The 19026-nt window shown below is 45.1% G+C and overlaps 1 protein-coding gene across 1 annotated transcript in view; it reads left to right on the top strand.

The window, feature by feature from the left end:
* TMEM104 (transmembrane protein 104) overlaps window positions 1-19026 on the top strand; it is a 164192-nt gene that overhangs the window by 88629 nt on the left and 56537 nt on the right. The window contains 2 exon segments of the mRNA XM_029600599.1: window positions 15797-15835; window positions 15837-15891. Of these exon segments, the coding sequence (XP_029456459.1) occupies window positions 15797-15835; window positions 15837-15891 (94 nt within the window).

Here is a 19026-nt window from a genome sequence, read left to right as displayed (position 1 = left end):
CTGATCCCCTCCCTCCCTCCCCTGTTTTTTATGTTATGGGGCTGGTTTATCGCAGCTTGGGGGGGTTATGCGGAGTGACCAGAGCCAGGACTCAGTTGGGGTGGGGTTCAGAGCAAGGAACCCGCTAGGTGGCGGGCTTTCTTGTCTCTGGCTTCAGCTGCGTGTGACTGGGTTCAGTCTCATGCTGAGGACCCCTTGCTGGGGGCTGTGGTGGGGGTCCCGATTAGCGGCGGGATGCTGCTGGTTTGTGCAGGTTTAGTGGCCTGCGGAGGGGTCATTGTGCTGAGATGCAGTAGATGATCCCGGGATGGGAATTTGGAGTGTTAAGTTGGCTCTGGTGGTTATTGTATCAATAAAGCTGCGGCCTTGTTTGAATTCCAGATGGTTGTTTGTGTGTTGTTATATCATAAGACTGTAAGGAGCTGAAGGGAGGGGACCATCAGTGCTGGCTGCCCATATTATAACAGCTTTTTAAAAGAAATAGTAATGTATCAACAGGAAGAATGTCCAGACTTTTTCACTCTGATTTTAACTTTTCAATTTGTTAAAATCAACAAATGGTAATTTTGTATTAAAGACGGCAGACGGACGACGTTTTTAACTTTGTTCCATGAAGAGGTTGTCGGCTTCTGTTCACTAAAACATGCAATTTGACCAGGGGTCCGGATCCTAAATGTTCGCCCGCCATTGTACCTCACTGGTGGGAAAACAGCTTCCAACGGCTCTTCGTACTGCCAGGATTGGCCTACGCTGCTGGGGAACAGCTCCTGATCTGCACAGAGGACCAAATGGGCACCTACCGTGCAGTTCAAAGGCCGAACCTGGCAGCTGCAAATCACACCCTGTGATCTCAGTTGGCATAATTCTGCAATTGGTGGAAACTTTTTTTTTTTTATTATTGGTCATTTCCTTTTATCAGGCGCAGGTGCACGTGGGAGCGCTTCAGCTGTCTGCCAAGCAGCAGAGAGCACCTGTGCAGCACAGATGCCGCTTATGTTAGTGATGGGAAGCCTGTCCATCTTTTGAATGCATACGGGAGGAGGGGGGAAACTCATCGAAATCTCCAGTGCTGCTGGTAATCTGTTCATGGTATTAAAGTCACTTGGCGGGGGGGACTGCAGACAATTTTTATTTCTAGGCTTGAGCAGAAAAAATGTGTGCGCAGACATTGGACAGGGTGATGGACACAAAAAGATGTTGCATTTAACGCAAGCTTGAAACTTGTGAGCAGAAACACCAATCAAGGCTTCAACGCTGGCTACTGTAGTGTTTGGTTTTTTTTGTTTTGGTTTTTTTTGTTTTGGTTTTTTTTTTTTTTGTTCTAGAATTGCAAAACCACTCCTTACCCAAAGAGACCCAGGAACTGCAGACCGTTCCCCCACTGTCCTAGATCTGTCATGCTGCTCAGTCTTCTGTGGGCCTCCTGTTTCTTCCTTACTGTGGATTAGACATGCCTCAGTTGTGCTCTGTGCAAAATGTTTTCCTGTTATCAGTAATCCCTGACATGGTATATCCATCTATCCTGGCGCTGCACCGTTCTGTTACAGCCTTGTGTAACAGTGTTTTAAGGGTTATCACCATGCTGCCAGCAAGCAAACAAGGCAGAGAAAATGTATGTGGGAGCAGCTGATTAGATTTCACTTTCTGAGAAAGTCATTAAATCAATCCAGATTAAAGAAAAATATCTCGGTTTGAAAGCAAACATCCCGTTTTCCCCCCTCCTCCTCCCACCAGCGGTGAATAACTTTGTTCTTTGCTCTGCACGATACTTGTGCTCTCCGCATCTCTGTATCTAGGCTCGCTCCTCGTTTTGATGTGAGGGAGACTAGTAATTGCCAGGAGTACAGCGTTCAGACCCAGCAGGTTCCTGTTTCACAGTGTCTTTACAGCTGCCCTGGTCTCTGCTTGCTCTTTTTTTTTCTTGTAGAAAAGTCCAATTTTAAAGGGACAGTCTGTTCCGGTCGATCTAAACTCCTGTTTTTTGTTTGTTTGTTTTTTTTCTCTCGATTATTTGTTTAAAGCTAGAATATAGTATAGAAGAGCTTTAGAACCCAGCAATACTGCTTGCATTGCATTTAAAATATCTGTATAAGTAGTTGTTCTTCAGTAATTGTATTTGTGGTATTAATTAAGAATTTACATCTAAGAATGCATGGTCCCACAACAAGTAATTGGAAAAAGGGCTTGTAATTATGTGTTGGTACTAATTAAAACATTTTAAGATCCCAGTGGCTACCATATTTGAATTTTTGCACAATTTGTTTATTTGGGAAACCTGAAGCACTCAGAAGTTTCTATTGATGCAGTAATTTGGTTTTTATATTGAGCATGTTATTTGGTGCTGCATCTAAAGCAGATCTCAAAGCCTTTTTCATTTTTGGCCGTTGAGAAGCATAAATGCAGCTTACCCTCAGGATGGATGACTTTTTAGCAGCTTCTGAGGTGGAACGAAATAGAATTGTTACCCAGTTTTGGGCTGGCCTGGTGGTTTCGTGGCAATACTGCTATGTGAAGGGTCCCTGTTTTGATCTTCATATTGGGTCCTGTGCATGCCAGGTTGGCCAGGGCTGAAGATATTGCGAGGGCCATGTTCACGGCCCCTGGGGAGATCATTAAGGGCAGCATCTGGGCTCAGACTTAGAGCCTGTGATACGCACCAACCCTCCCTCCAGAATCCTGTATCTCCCAGTCTCGGGACGGTTGCAACAGTGACCAGACCAAGAAGGGTGGGTCGACTGAATAGGGGAACAATCCTTGTGTAATAGTAAATGAAATCTTTTGCCTGGTTGTCACTGCGTTGGGGGGGGTGGGGGGAAGACATTTTAAAACAAAAAAACTGAATTGTTACCCAGTTATTTGCAAAGTGACTTTCTGTTGTGGAAATTTAAGACCCTATTCCCTGGTCAGGGTTTGAGCCACTAGGATCAGAGTTTGCACCTACTCTGGTTGAGTTCTGTATAAGGAGAATATACAACTACACTACATTACAGTATAGATTGGTATTACTTTAGTAGCATTACTTTCCCGTCCTTGCATGTGTAGAATGATTACTGAATATATGCGACTCATTACTGATCAGAGTTTCCTAAACCACCTCATATAAGGCCTGGCCTCTTGCTGAGGCAGTCTCCTGAGTGGTCTGGGGCTTTTAGAATGTTTTATGGCCTACTTTTATGATTATGGAGGGAGGTTATGTATTTTATTGCTATTGTATTATGATTGTACTATTGTATTAAATGATTATGTATCTCCTAAAACCATTTAATTGCATAAGGTGACAAAGAGTTGTTAAGCAAATAAATATCACTGTATCAATTAATTAGAAAAATTCAGGCTTGTTGTGGCTTATATTAAGGCACCAGGCGCTTTTTCTTGCCACCAAAGGAAACTAGTGTCTCTCAAGCACCGAGCTCTGTGGTATTTTCTGTTTGACTTGGGTATGGATATGACTTGTGGCTGAGCTCTATATGCTAAATCACTATAGAATGGATCCGTTCCTTGCCCCCTGGAACTGTGGTGAATGGATCAATCCTTGCTGTCCTACTAACTTGATGAGCAAGGTGTACTTGCTGCGTCTGCTTCATTAATCACAGGAGTTTCTGTCACATGCATAAAGAAGAATGAAACTTTGATTAGGTTTGGGGGAGCTAGGGTGCGGAGCAAGATGAGGGACACGTTAAATGCCTTCTGAGTACTTACTGTGGGTTTTTTTTTTTTTCTCTCTTGCTTGTTTGAGCGTTTTAATATGGTCACGCAGAAGGGAAAGGCATGGGCAAACCCAGCGGAGGATGCCTTGATGCCAAAGGGTGCCATAGTATGCTTTGTTATCCGGTGGCTCTGCCTAGTGGGCAGTCACTGGAGGTAGCGGCGGGGGAACATAAGACTTGCCATATTGGGACAGACTAAGGATCCATCAAGCCAAGTATCCTGTTTTCAACATTGGCCAATCCCAGGTCACAAGTACCTGGCAGGATTCCAAAAGGCAGATAGATTCCATGCTGCTTACTCTCAGGGGGTAAGCAGTGGTGACATCAAAGGGAGGGGGAGCTGCTGGATATACCCAACTATGTCAGTTAGCTCAATAGGTTTATCTGGCTAATTTCAGGACTGCTCCCCAGCAGGCCTAAAGTTATCCAGCTATGTCAGCCAAATAACCCTGAAAATTGGCATTTATCTGGCTAACTTAGTTAACCAGCCCCATCCCAGAAGGCCCCCCTCTCCTCCCCGGATGTATCCATCTTAGCTGGCTAAAACGTTAGCCAGCTAAGTCTGCGGTGTTCAGACCAGTAGAATTTGAAATCCTGCAGTTTGATTAAGTCAAAGACTTAGCTGGACAAACTGCTTTCAGAATTGTACTCGTTGAGATGAAAATTGATGAAAAGGCAGATTGCCTAATAAGACCATCTTGTGTTTCATAATAAAATGGAAAGATTGGTGAATATAATTATGCATTGTACACTAAGCTTATTCATTTTCCATGATTGTCTATTACACCAGCAGATTTTATTTTCAATTTTTAAAATTTAAAACATTTATATCCCACACAATCTGTCACTCTTGGCAGCAAACAGTAATATATAAAAAATGTATTGCTGTGTACTTTAATGTTAGACAGCGAGACTGAGATTGACCTGCTGTCTTAATATACTTTTGTAGCAGCTTTTAGGATATAGACATTGTCTAGATGAGAATTAAGATCTAGTTGTTGTGATGTCTGTCATCTGAGGGTTGGCCCAGGAACAAGCGGCCTAATACCTGCCGAAGCAAATCCAGGCAGATGACATGAAAACAGAGAAGCTGTGTATCTTCTGCCAGTGCCAGCCACCTTCCCCCTCCCCAGGTCCTGGGGGCTTGCAAAACATGAGAAACAGGGGGTACCCCCCCCCCCCCCCGAAGGAGCAAAGGTGGTTGGAACAGGGCAGGAAGCTGGAGAACACCAGGAATCTAGGCATATAAAAGAGGTCAAGCGGGAACGCTAAAGGTAGACACTGGAGAATGACGTCTTCTGGATTCAGGGAACAAGGACAGAGCCAGAGTAATAGGACCAAGACAGTAGGACAAAGCGCTAGCAGCTGATGAAAAGCTTGCATCTAAATACATGTCTAGGCAAGAAATGAGATTGCTGCTGGTGAGGGAAGTGAGGGGCTCGGACCTGGGAGAATTGGATAGGTAATCCAAGCAGCTGACCATGCAGGCTGGAGGTGTAGACCAGCAACGGATCTTCCCGGTTGTAGAGGCAACAGAATGACCAGCTGGTTGCATTATAATGGAAATTTTGGTTTCAAGGATGCAGTTACAGCGATGGTGGTGTAAAAGTACAGGTGGCTCCAGTATACCCAAGAAAGATGAGTATAGTTGGGGCTGGTTTTGGTCAAGTCAGATTTGTCCATCCACAATCTGAAGCAAGAATTTGTTGGCCAGTAGTATATGGCTCGGCTACAAAGAGCATTTTTCATATGTACCTCATACATAGTTGATTTCTTTTTGTCTATAATAAAATGTTTTCTGGACAAGCTTATTTTAATAATTGGGTTTAGTTATCTGTAATTGGCAGTTTTCCATAATTTGCATCTCTCTCTGTTAGTATTAGTAGTGTGCTTCTCTTATTTGAGCTTACAGTTCGTGAAATGTAGTTGACTTCCCTGGTGCTATGACTTGCATTCGAGAGGATGTATACTATGTGTAATTTAGATTTGGGCAAATATAACAAATGGATGGAAACATAGTTGGGTTCAACGCATGTTTGATTTGTGATTCTCCAGAGCTTGCGTTTGACAACAAGTACGGTGCCGTGGTGGACATTTCTTCAGTATTTGCTGCACGGTTGTGATGCGTGAGTTCAGTGGAGTTTTTCTTTGATCTGGTTTGGCTCAGCATGACTGTGATTTGTGTTGGTTCTCTGGTGTGTGTGCATTTGATGATGTCACGATTGGGTTGAGCCGGATTCTTGGCCTTGGTTCTTTGGGGGAAAAGTAGCTCTGCGAAGAGCTGTGTTGTCACTAGGGACCTTTATGTGTGGACATTTGCTCCGGAGCCCCACTTAATTTTCCTTGTACGGGATCGACTGTGAGGTGTGTGGAAGAAATGTGGGTGCACTGGGCATTTTCTGTGGGAGGCAGATCCATGCTGCTATGCATTCGTTTTGGTTGGTTGTAGTACTGTCCAGCTTTGGGAGACAGGAAGAAACTTGACGGAAATCAGAATTGCCACAGGTATGACAGTGCCTGTAAAACAAAGTACTTTTTGCTGCTCCATTCAAGGACTCTTCCCTTCCCTTCTGTAGTCTTTCGCTTTCACAACAATAAATTCAGTGAAGTGTTGTGTCCATTGGGAGGCGTTCTTACGCCTGATCTCTCATTTGCTCTCATCCATCAAGCACCATTTAGCCGTGCTTCCATTGCTTACCAGTCGACTAACATCATTTGTAGGGGTTTTTTTTTTCACTTGGCTATCTTGATTTGCAGGAAAGTTAAATGACAATCTGTTGGTTTTCTTTCCAAGGCATTTTTATGTTGGCTACCACAGGCCACATCCCTAGAATGCATGAAGTGGGATCATTCTAGTGTAGTTCCATTAATGGAGTTGAGGATTCTGTGTCTATGGCTATTCTTTGATTAAAAGTATTCCATGAAATGCTGGGAATTGTATACAATAGTGTATTTTGGTTTATAGCTCAGGAGGATTTAATAATTTTGGTGATTTTTAAAAAAAATACCCAGTTACCTGTTACCTTTGTGAGCAAGTATTAATTTAATCTGTGTAGTTTTAAACATAATATTAACAGTCCTGATGCATGTGCCAGTACATATATGCCCATTGGCTTGATTGTAATGCACCCATACAGAACCAGAAACTGCTAGCAGTAAAAAAAAAAAAATAAAATAAAATTTAAGGTGTGGCCATGTACAGACACTTCATTCCACTCTTGATGTCCAGGTTTTCTGGGTAATGTGAGCATGGGTCTATAAATAATGCCTAGGGGTCTTAATTTTCAGGTTTAATTTTGCCTGAGAATTTCAATAGTGTAACAAAACATTAATGGAAAAATGAATTTGTTCTAACATACAGGAAGAAAAATCAGTGGAAAAGTCATGGGTTGTTTTTTTTTATTCCTCTTTACGGATTACTTTTTTTTTAACATTTGAAATTCCCAGGTAAAATTTAAAATAAAGGAAAAAGATCTAGGCATCATAGTGGATAATACATTGAAATCGTCAGCTCAGTGTGCTGCAGCAGTCAAAAAAGCAAACAGAATGTTAGGAATTATTATGAAGGGAATGGTAAATAAAACGGAAAATGTCATAATGCCTCTATATCGCTCTATGGTGAGACCGCACCTTGAATTCTGTGTACAATTCTGGTCTCCACATCTCAAAAAAGATATAGTTGCGATGGAGAAGGTACTGAGAAGGGCAACCAAAATAAAAAAAGGGGATGGAACAGCTCCCCTATGAGGAAAGACTAAAGAGGTTAGGGCTGTTCAGCTTGGAGAAGAGACAGCTAAGGGGGGGGATATGATAGAGGTCTTTAATATCATGAGAGGTCTTGAAAGGGTAAATGTGAATCGGTTATTTACTCTTTCAGATAATAGAAAGACTAGGGGGCACTCCATGAAGTTACCAAGTAGCACATTTAAAACTAATCGGAGAAAAGTTTTTTCACTCAATGCACAATTAAGCTCTGAAATTTGTTGCCAGAGGATATAGTTAGGGCAGTTAGTGTAGCTGGGTTTAAAAAAGGCTTGGATAAGTTCTTGGAGGAGAAGTCCATTAACTGCTATTAATCAAGTTGACTTAGGGAATAGCCACTGCTATTAATTGAATCAGTAGCATGGGATCTTCTTAGTGTTTGGGTACTTGCCAGGTACTTGTAACCTGGATTGGTCACTGTTGGAAACAAGATGCTGGGCTGGATGGACCCTTGATCTGACCCAGTATGGCAATATCTTTTTTTCTTATGTCCTTAATGATGCTCCAGTTTACTGTTGGGGGATGAGAGTGCTTCTCCTCAGTCTTTTCTTAATCAGAAAGATTAGGAGATCAAAATAAGTGCACTGAAAAGTCTCTTTATCTCTTCAGAAAAGAGAGAGAGACCTTTTGAGGGTCCTCCAGCTGAGAAGGATTATGTCATGGAGCATGATAGCCTTTAGATGCACTCACCACTAACCCCCCACATTGAAATGTCTGGAACTGATGGATACACAAGAAAAAAGCACAGACGGCAGTGTTCTAGGTTTACGAAAATCCCTAGCTTGCTGCTGCTTTAAGGAGGAGTGAGTTACCTCCCTGAGAGTGGCCCAGCTATGAACCATTATTTGCACTGTTTGTCTCAGCATGTGTGCTCTGACAGGCCGATGCAGCAGTCTGGGCATTAAAAACACTCAAATTAAATTATTCGTAACTCCCAATGCAGCAAGCTAATGGTATGTTAATGCAGCAGGAGTTAAAAAGAGCTGGTTGTCTTTAAAATGTGTGTTCAGCACAGGCCGAATACAGATTTTAATTCGGGGGGGGGGGGGGGGGGCATCCTTGACAGGCAGATCATGTAGCGGCAGCTGCCGCCACTTACCCAGATAAGTACTAACTTACCTGGATAAGTCAGTATTTATCTGTGAACTATATTTCAAAATTCTTTTTGTGTTTTTCTGATGGGTTTTAAGTGCCAGCACAGTATGCTTCAAATCTTTTTATTGAAACGTTGACATAAACAGACAGATTACATTCAGAAATAGATGCGGAGGGAGCGGTTACTCTGCACACCCCCACGCACTGGCAGAACAGTAATGTCAAAATGTGACAATCAAGCAACTGACATCGTATCCAGAACGAGTACAAACACCCCAGCTACAGAACCCGAGCACTGGTGTAACTCTGCTTAGTGGTCGTAAAAGGAACCCAAGATCAAGTTATGGATGGGACTGTCTCGTGACGTGCCAGCACAGTATCTCTGATCCTGGAGTTAAGTTTCCAGCACTAAGAAAATCCCGGCCAGGCCTGCGCACCTCTCTGTATTGGGAAGTAATGCTCAATTGCCCTCGTTTGCATGGGATTTTTATACGAGGGTGCTAAGCGTTATTTCCATTTTAGAACGCTCGTTTTGTAAACATAAACTCCTGGCTGCATCGGCAGTAAAGTTTACGCTCGCAAAACGAATGCTCCAAGGCGTGCCAGATACTGGCGTAGGCCGGCATGCAATCTTCTGCATTGGCCTGTTTTGTAAATGTTTTTCTCACTGTGATGGTGTGCTGTACGTTAGCTTTGTCTGTTGATGGTCTGGGTTTCCTCTGATTCTGTTCCTGTGTGCCTTGGCCGAGTTCTGTCAGGTTTAAGAGTGGCCGTGGTTTACCTCCTGCAGTGCGAACCTACTCATCTGAAGACAGGACTTCTTGGCGTCTTTCAAGTATTACTCTTTTGATTCTGCCTCGTGTGGGTAAGACCTCTGAATTGAGCAGCATTCCCAGTCACTCGTGCATCCTGAGGTTGGTGATAAAACCAATCTCTGCCCCGATTTTGCAGCGAGTGGACTTGGCCGCCCTTCTTTCCCTTCCCGCAGGCCAGCTCAAAATTAGCAATGAGTCTTTTGTCTTGAGGATAAAGGAGCTGTTTGGTGGCCATGTACAGCCCATTCTTTTTCAAGCTTCAAAAAGGCATTTTTAGACCTGTTCTAGATTTACTTAACTTCTGCCTCCTTACATTGTGGTAGCCCCCCTACATTTTCAGTATCAAAAGGAAGACTACAGAGTATAAGGAAGTGCCAGGCTTGCATCATTCTTGCGCCTCACTCCAGATCACATTAATAGATAGACAGGAGGCTTTTTTTTTTTTTGTTCCTTAATTATCTAACTATAATGAAGAAGGAAGTTGCCCTGCACCCGGATAGCCAGTATGCAAATGAGTGCCTCTGCTCTCCACTCTCTGAAAAGCTCTCTACCCCTGTGTCACCTTGATTGGTGAATGAGATCCTCTGCTCTCTACCCCCCTCTGAAATGTGTCCTGCTCTAGCGTTGCCATGATTGACAGCAGGAGGGAGGAGAGGAGTCCTAGGAGCTGCAGTTGAGGAGAAGCCGCAGTGCTGGCAGGTCCTCGCCTCCACTGGTACAGGAAAGGCAGAAACCCACGGCGCTGGAGAGGCCCGGTATGCCAGTGGGGACTTCCCCCTCCCACGCTGGCATGAGGACATACAGACCACCCGCAGTAAGGGCAGGTGAGGCTGGAGTGCTGCCGGGCCCCCCACCCCCCCGGCAGTGGAACGCTGGAGAGCATGGTGTGATGATGGGGCGGGCCCCACCCATCACCAGAAGACAGAGGCCGACGTGATGGCACAGCCTCCACCGACAGAGGATGGAGATAGTCAGAATGCCGGCATGGGTGCCCCCAACCCCTTGTCAGCAGAAGGGACAGAGGAACTGCCAGGGCTGGGGAGGGAAAAGAGGAAGATGGTACGAGGAAACTATAGTGGAGGTTGACGAGAAGGTTAGGGGAGGAAAGGAAAAAGGAAGGTGATATAGTCCCAGGCTGTGGCCGGCCCCTCCTTGGGATAGGCCTTTACTCACTAGCCTTGCCAATATTGATAGCTGCATGCATATAACAGCTGCAGTTTCACTTCTGTAGGACTTTTTCCTTTAAAACAATTGACAGATCAGCAATACAATATCAAATTTAATTTCTCAGTCTGTTCCTGTTGACCCTCGTAGGTCATTGCTTATTGATCCAAAAAAAAAAAAAAAAGTACCATACAGTATTTTTGCCACTGTTGGATCTGACATTCTGCAGCCCTCTTATTTCAGAACAGTTCAGTTTTCCTAATAGCAACCAGAGAAGAGTGTACCTTGAAGGAATCTATAAATTGCCAGGTCTGGTTTTGTCTCCTCTTCTCTCCCATAATTAGAAGTAGGGTGAATAAGTTCTTGCAGATGGTCAGCAAGAGGGATGTTGGTGAGCCGGTGTGCTCTCTGCCCATGTATCCTGGGCTTTGCAAATTTGGCTTCCAAAGGGAAGGAAGGCTTATGAGATTGTCATGTGTGTCCCTCGTAACTTTTCTGATTGGTGCTCTATCTGTACCAGATTTTCAGGACATGTCAGAGGGCACCAGCGGATTCTGCAGGGGCATTTTTTTTGAGGGGGGGGGAGACAAGGGAAGGAGATCCATTTATCCCTGCAGATGCATGTATGCTCCATAAGTGCTGCATGGAGCTTCGTGTTTACGTTGTAAACCTGAAGTTATCCCTCAATGGTGCCCAGCAGATTGAGCATTGACTTTGAGGTCAGCAGGGGTGTTGGAGAAGCTGAGTCCTTGGCGGTGTCTAAGAAGTGAAGAGCGGGTTAAGAAGTCTTTGGAAATGTTAGAGATACTGAATTATAAGCATGTGGTCTATGTCAGACTGGGAATAGCTGAGTACATGCCTGTTGGATTTGTGATGGACAGGCCAAGTGCAGGAAGTAACTTTGTGTTTTGCTATTAGTAAGATGTGCAGTACTTTGCGTGTCGATGCCTTCTCTCATCTTTGTCTTGGTTTTGGGTTGCCACTTTGTGATGCTGTCTAAGAACAATGAGGTCTATATTCAGACACAGTCCAGATAGCAAAGTTAGCTAGATAACGTATCCGGCTAACTTTGGAGGCATATTTGCAAAGCCCAGGATACATGGGCAGAGAGCACACCGGCTCACCAACATCCCTCTTGCTGACCATCTGCAAGAACTTATTCACCCTACTTCTAATTATGGGAGAGAAGAGGAGACAAAACCAGACCTGGCAATTTATAGATTCCTTCAAGGTACACTCTTCTTTTTCACTTGGATGCAGCTCCATCACTGCTCTCTACATTAATGGTGGGGGTGGAAGGGAAATAGAACCAAAGAGCTAAGAGAAACAGATAAGTATGAGAAAAAAAATGTGTGAAGCTTGCTGGGCAGACTGGATGGACCGTTTGGTCTTCTTCTGCCGTCATTTCTATGTTTCTATGTTTCTATATTCCACAGTGCATCCACATTATTTACTATAGCCGGCTATCTTAATTAGTCAGCCGGCTAACTTTAAGACAGCTGTTTGAATCAACCAGACTTAGCCAATTAAGTCATTGGACTAACTGAATATTGGAGTTAGCTGGTTAACATACGGGCCGATACAGTAAAATCGCGAGAGAGAGGGGCGAGCGCCCGCTCTCCCCATCGCACTCACAGGCCACACTCCTGTGTGCGCGATTCAGTATTTTAATTAGAGCCGGCGGTAAAAAAGAGGCGCTAGGGACACTAGCGCGTCCCTAGCACCTCTTTTTTGGCGGAAGCGGCGGCTGTCAGCGGGTTTGACAGCCGCCGCTCAATTTTGCCTGTTGTCGGTTCTCGAGCCTGCTGACAGCCACGGGTTCGGAAACCGGACGCCAGCAAAATTGAGCGTTCGGGTTTTCGACCCGCCAGCCGCGAGCCCATTTAAAAATTTTTTAATTTTTTACTTTTTTAAACTTTCGGGACCTCCGACTTAATATCGCCATGATATTAAGTCGGAGGGTGTACAGAAAAGCAGTTTTTACTGCTTTTCTGTGCAGTTCCCCGGCGCCGGCAGAAATTAACGCCTACCTTTGGGTAGGCGTTAATTTCTGAAAGCAAAATGTGCGGCTTGGCTGCACATTTTACTTTCTGAATCGTGCGGGAATACCTAATAGGGCCATCAGCATGCATTTGCATGTTGCGGGCGCTATTAGGTTTGGGGGGGTTGGACGTGCGTTTTGGACGCGCTATTACCCCTTACTGAATAAGGGATAAAGCTAGCGCGTCCAAAACATGCGTCCAATGCCGGCTAACAGTGCGCTCCACCGGAGTGTACTGTACTGTATCGGCCCGTTAGCCTGCTAACTCAACTCCTCCCAGTTATGTCCCTGGCCCGCCCCTAACTTATCTGGATAAATTCTAGCCGCTTAACTTATTAGCCAGCTCGAATTTAGCCGGATAAAGGCTGAATGTAGTCGGGTAAGCCATTTAGACTATTACATTATCCGTCTAAATGGCTTTTTGAATATGGACCTCGATGTCTTTTCTCACTATGAGAATTTTATTTTCAACACAAATAGCTGTCCATGAGTGTATATTGTGAGAGAGAGAGCGAGGCTGAATAAAAGGGTCATTTTACTCCTCTTTTGTTCCCCCTTTTGCCAGTGGGTTTTGGCTGATGCTTTTTTTTTTTGCGAACATCTGTTCTATAATGATTTCCCTTCCGTACACAGACTCATTTTCAGTTTTCCAAAAACACAAGGTAATCTCTTTTTAAAAGGTATGGCAATCAAGGTTCTAATCACGTCTCCATCTGTTGCTTCTCTGCCTTCCCCGTGTTCCTCGGCTGGCGCTTTGTGGCACTGTTGTGGAATGATGTGTCGGGGCTTGAATCCCCAGTACCTGCTGTGATCTTTACCTGCACTCAAGATCCCACCTTCCTGCCTGTGCCATTGTGTTGTCACTGCCCACCCTGACTCTGGCTTAGCCTGTCAAGAGTGAACGTCATTAGAAAGAGCTCTTAAGTTCCACAGAAAATGGAGATAAAGCTGCTGCTTTTGTTTACACTGATTATTTTTGGCCTGCCTTAGAGGAAAAAAAAATCCTTGTGTGTGTGTGTTTTATAAGGTTTCCCTTTGTATAGGCAGAATTACTTCTTATTTCAGTAAAATGGTTATATTGTAGAATTCTTGGCTAGGCTCCATTATGTATGTACATTAAGGGAGAAGCCCCACTTGGATATGCTAAGAGAATCGGCCCCTGGAAAATTTCAGTAGGCAAGTGCTTCCTCTCCTGTTCATTTTGCCAGGACTCCTGTGCTGTGTTGTCTGCATTGGCCCTCAATCCGCTCTGTTATGTTTCAGACCTTTGAGCCGCCCTCTTCATGAGAGTTGTGACCCCCCCGCTATCCAGGTCAAAGGACAATAAGGACTTGAGTGACTTTCCAGCTGCTGGCACTTGAGACCCCGTCTGAAAAAAAAAAAAAAAAAAGGTTATTTAGATCCCATGTAGACTCTCCTGGACTCTTTGCAGCTAGTGCCATCTATTATTGGGCTAACAAGAATTATCTAAAGGGAACAACTTGGATGCTGTTGGCTTCTATCCTTCGAATTTGATTATATTTTTGGTTTTTTGGTCAGTCTGTAGGTACTGGAGGAAAGCTTTTGCGTTTGATAAGTCTTTACATGTTAGATGATTGGATTTTTTTTTTTTTAACGTATTGGAGAATAACTTATCTATTGGATGACGGGATTGTTTTTTACAAGACTTTTTTATTTGGATGATGTTTTTATTGGTTTTGCTATCTTCTTTTAGTTCTGCCATGATTATTTTAGGTGTTTAAGCAGTTTGTAATTGTATTAATGTGAAGCTTTTACATTTAGTGTGTACATTTCTTTGAATGTGTCTTAAGTATTTTATTATTTACGTAGTGCTCTCTAATTTTGAAGTTGACACTTGATTCTGTCGTGTCTCACCTTGGTGGAAAGGCAAGTAATACATCAAAAGCAAAGAACAGTAACCTTTGAGAGCACATTTGGCCTTTCTACAGGTGAACAGGCGACATTATCATTGGATAAAAAGTACAGTATAAACAGGAGATGCCAGTGCGGCATGTGACTGCTTGTGAACCAGGAAAACAGCATCCGTGTTGGCCAGTCAGCCTGAGGAGAGGAGTTAATCAAATAGAAACCCATTTGCTCTTTGCGTCTTCCGGAGTTTATTAGCCCGCGCCAGAATCTCAAACACATTTCTCGAAGATGGGGGAAAGCTGTGCAGTCATTTGCTCCTACCAGGAGTCATCATCTGCCTCTCATTAAAGCTTTTAGTTAAGTGCGATGTCCTTTTCCTCTTCCTCATCATCTTGGTGCTTATGGAATAGATGAAAGCTCCTGGCCTCTCTGCATGAGGCCCCTTTTATTCTCACAGGCTAGAACAATATCTCTGCATGCACGGCGGAGTCCCAGAGTATAATTGGCTCTTCCTGTTCTCTGCTGTAGCTATTTTCACTGTGACTCAACTCCGGAGCAGGGCGGTGAGTTCCCGAGAGCCAAAGCCCGCTTGTGCCTTCCCTTCCATTGAGCACCTGCTTGCTTTCCTCCCTCCCTCCCTCTCTGGGCTGATGTTATTAACGTTCTCATATAAAATGCTGCGCTGAAAGTTTTAAATGGGGGGGGGGGGGGGGGGGTGGTTTCATGAAACGCAGAGATGGAAAAATGGAAATGCTTGTCTTTCTTTCCTTCGGTGGCTGCTTTCTTCTTGCCCTCCTATTTCACCTCGAGAGAGGCTGGGGAAACATCCAGGCTTTTTTTTTTTTTTTTGTCTAATCCATTATCAGGCAGTAGGATAGGACTTTATTGTAAACAAAGGCTGCTGCATAATTCTTCTTCTGCTCTGATTCATTTGGGATATTTGAAGTGCATGGGGTGTGCAATGTGGCAGAGGGGAGTGCAAGGTTGCTTATAATCCCAATAGCTGTACCTTTTTGACTGGGTACAACTGTTTGTTTATGGGTTGCAATACCACAGGAGAGCGCCACTGTAACGATGCAAGGCACTGCTGCTGTTTCACCCTGAACACTTGCCTTGTCTGCCATATGCCAACATAACATGGTTAACCATCCCAGAACAACAAAAGCACTGCCCCCCTGCCCATCCCAGTAGCCCTGAAGCGGTTGCTGCATCCTTCTTGAAAAATCATCTCTGATACTGTACTGAGCATCTTCATTATGACCTTTTCTTGTTGGTTGCTGTTTTTTAGTTTGTTTGGTTTTTTTTTTCCTAAGCTTAGTTTTATTATTTTTTTTTCCCTCCAGGTTGCATTTACTATACTTCTTGGCCCTTTCACCTTTTTCCAATGTCCAGAAGACGAAGTATCTGCAGATCCTGACATCCCTGATGAGATGGGTAGGTGAGTATCGCAGCCAGCTTCTTCTGCACCCGCGTCTGGCCCCCCCCCCATCCGCTCTGTGGGGAAAGGGTCGTGCTTGGCAGCGGTTTCCTCGCTAGGAGGGAAAACATAGCCAAAAGGCAAAAGTCCACAGTTAGCACCAGCATGGGATGGATGAATGATGCGGGACCTGCTTTTGCTTTAAAGAGTTGGAAGACCAGCAGTCACCTTCAAGGGAGACCTACGTGGGCGCTGCCCGTGTGCAGCACATCAATCCAGTTTCCAGAAAGGTCCGGCGGTTACGGGATGGCCCGCCTGCTGAAGTCCAAGCAGGCCTGGCGCTGCCGGGTGTGCAGCCCCATGTAACTGCACGGGATGGGGCCCACCTGAAGGGGGGGGGGGGGGGGGGGAACGGGACACAGCCTTGATGATCAGCCAGTGCAGGTCAAGTTGGAGAACTTGGAGAGCAATCCAAAATGTGAAAACTGACCAGCAGGCCCGTTTTAAAATTCTGGCAGGCAGGGCAGGGAGTGCCTGTGGCTGGCATTGGGGCATTTGTCTGCATAGAGGAGGTACAGTGAGGGTTTGAGGGGGAGGGGGCTGCAGAGATGGTGGATTGGGCCTATTGGGGGGGGGGGGGGGAATCAGGCGTTCCCTGATGGGCTGATGCCAGTTAGTGGTGGTGTGTGCCAGTGCAGGAGACGGCTAATGCAGCGGAGCCCGTCACCTAGTTCCAGCCAGCTGATGAAGGGGGAGGAAAAAAAAAGGGGATGGCGTGACTGACTGGCAGAGTGGCAGCTATCCTGTTGTGTTGGCTGCCGAAGCGTGTCTGAGCAGGCCAGAACTAATTCAGAATTTTTAATTTTTAAAACTCAGGGGCCGGGTGATCCTAATCTCGTAATGCACAGGCTAGCATCGCTGGCCAGCCAGTGTTAAAACATAAATAATAACTTAGTGCTGGCCTGCTCAGGGCGAGCTTCAGCAGCCAAGACAACCGGGAACGGCTCCTTCCAAAAACCGCTGAACTCTGTGGTGAGAGCTCTCCGAGAAAGGAGGGGAAAAAAAACAAACAAACAAACCCAACCCTCTGTGCAGGCAGTCAAGGAGGTTGCTGAAAACTTCAAACCCCCCCTTTTAAAAGGGGTTGTACCTTTTCCTCCACTGACACCAGAGTATAAATAAAACCGAACCCCTTGTTACTTCTCTGCCGGCGGCCTGTTCCCTCTTCTTTTATTTGTCAGTCAGCAGGCAGGGGATGGCTCTGCTGACCTCCCCATCCCCGTCATTGGTGGACACAAGACAGGGAATGGGCCGGGAGCAGAATGCCAGGCAATGAGGTGAGGAAGACACTGCAGACACCAGCGGGCTCTCGGGCTGTGTTCTGCCAGAATCCAGCCCTGGGTGGGTGTCTGGCTGGTTAGGTGGGTGGGGGGGGTACTGAGTAAGTACGGCATGGCTGGCAGTCTCTCTCTCTCTGCTTGAGGCAGAGAGAGAGAGACTGCAAGAGAGAGAGAGGGAAAGTGTAAGAGAGACAGAGAGAAGTGTGAGAATGAGATCCTGTGAGAGTGTCACAGATTTTCTGTTTCTGACTGTGAGACTGTTTCTATTGCATGTTGGATATTGGAAAAACAATAAAAAAAATTAAGCGTTAAGGAAAACATGGTGGGAAAGCGCAGTAATTGTTTGCACAGGGCAGCAAAGAAGCTAAGCACTTGGCCCTGTGTCCAAGTTAATGACCTTACCCCAAGGGGAAGGATAAGGGGTAGCTCTTTAGGGCTGGAGGAAGAGAAGTTTTTCATGCAGGCAAAGTCCATTTCAGTTACCCTAAAATATACACTTTAACACAGGAGCTGATATCTCTGCATGGTCCCTACTCCAGCTATCTCTTCCCATCTTTCCTTCCTCCTTCCCAGGCATCTCCTGTTTGCCATGATTGCCCCCCCCTCCCCCTCCCCGGATCTTTTCTCACCACTGTTAATACCATCTCATGCTGTCATTCTTCCTTTCCTGGGTCCCCTGTCTCTCCCTATGATCCTTTGTGCAGCTTCCTGCACACAGGTACAATCATCTCTTTCCTTCCCACAGTTGTACCCTTTACTTGTGATGTGCTCCTTCTCTTCAGTAGGAGTTGAATCAAAGCCATATCCCTGACTTGACTTTATAGTAGTTTATCCAGCTCTATTGAGTCAGTAATTTTTTTTTTTTAATAATTGCCACTAGCTACCCTTGCCCTCATGCCACCTTTCGTAGTCTCCAGCAACCCCATGCACTTAAACCAGCCCTGCACCTCCCTTTACTAAAGCTTCTGAAAATAATACCTCTAGGAGATGTTTTGCTGGTGGCCAGATCACTCTTATGGGTTGTGGTGGATAAGTAGGGGCTCCCTCCTCGAAATAGGAATATTTTAAAGCCAAGTGGTCCGTGCTTTCTGTTTTGCTACAGATGTCTGTATGGAGGTCCCCTTGAATGAATGCTCAGAGGCGTCCATGAGAGAATGTTTGTAACCGTATGTTTGATTCCTATTCTGCGTATCAAGAAGGCCCTAAGACCTGCAGGGTCCATATACTCTGAAGAAGGCATTTACTTCGCCCCAGAGGTTTCAAAGAAGGAAGGCTATTGAGTCCCTTTCTCCCTCCATTGGCCCATATCCAGTCACCTAGGCTCTGCGCTCTCTCTCTCTCTCTCTCTCTCTCTCTCTCTCTCTCTCTGCAGAGGCATCCATCCATACTCGTCTGGTCTGGCCTGACGGTTTGACACCTTGCTGATCCATGATCAGCTTGTCCCTCACTAACTGCATCCCTGATAAAGAGGAGGATGATTAAAGGCTGCCACAAAGGCAGACTATTGTTTCTCGGCACTCCTCCTTTTTCAGAGGGAACAAAAGCCCTATCTGGAAAGTTGTTTATAAACCTGGGCTTTGAAACTGATTGATTTGAGTGCCAGTCCACAGGGGAAGCACAGGCTCCTGACAACAAATTCTAATGACCTCCGTGACTGGTTAGCACAAGGAATCCCATGCGTTGGCAACGCGTGATTGATTTATTTGCAACAATATAAAAAAGGAAATTAAAAAATCATTAGAGAAGTAGTAGGATGAAAAAAAAAAATATGTGAAACTCAGGGCAGGTACAGCAGCAGACGAACATTACGGATGCT

This window comes from Rhinatrema bivittatum, chromosome 4, assembly GCF_901001135.1.
Source record: "Rhinatrema bivittatum chromosome 4, aRhiBiv1.1, whole genome shotgun sequence".
Taxonomy (NCBI): Eukaryota; Metazoa; Chordata; class Amphibia; order Gymnophiona; family Rhinatrematidae; genus Rhinatrema; species Rhinatrema bivittatum.
This window is presented reverse-complemented; position numbering and strand designations above follow the sequence as displayed.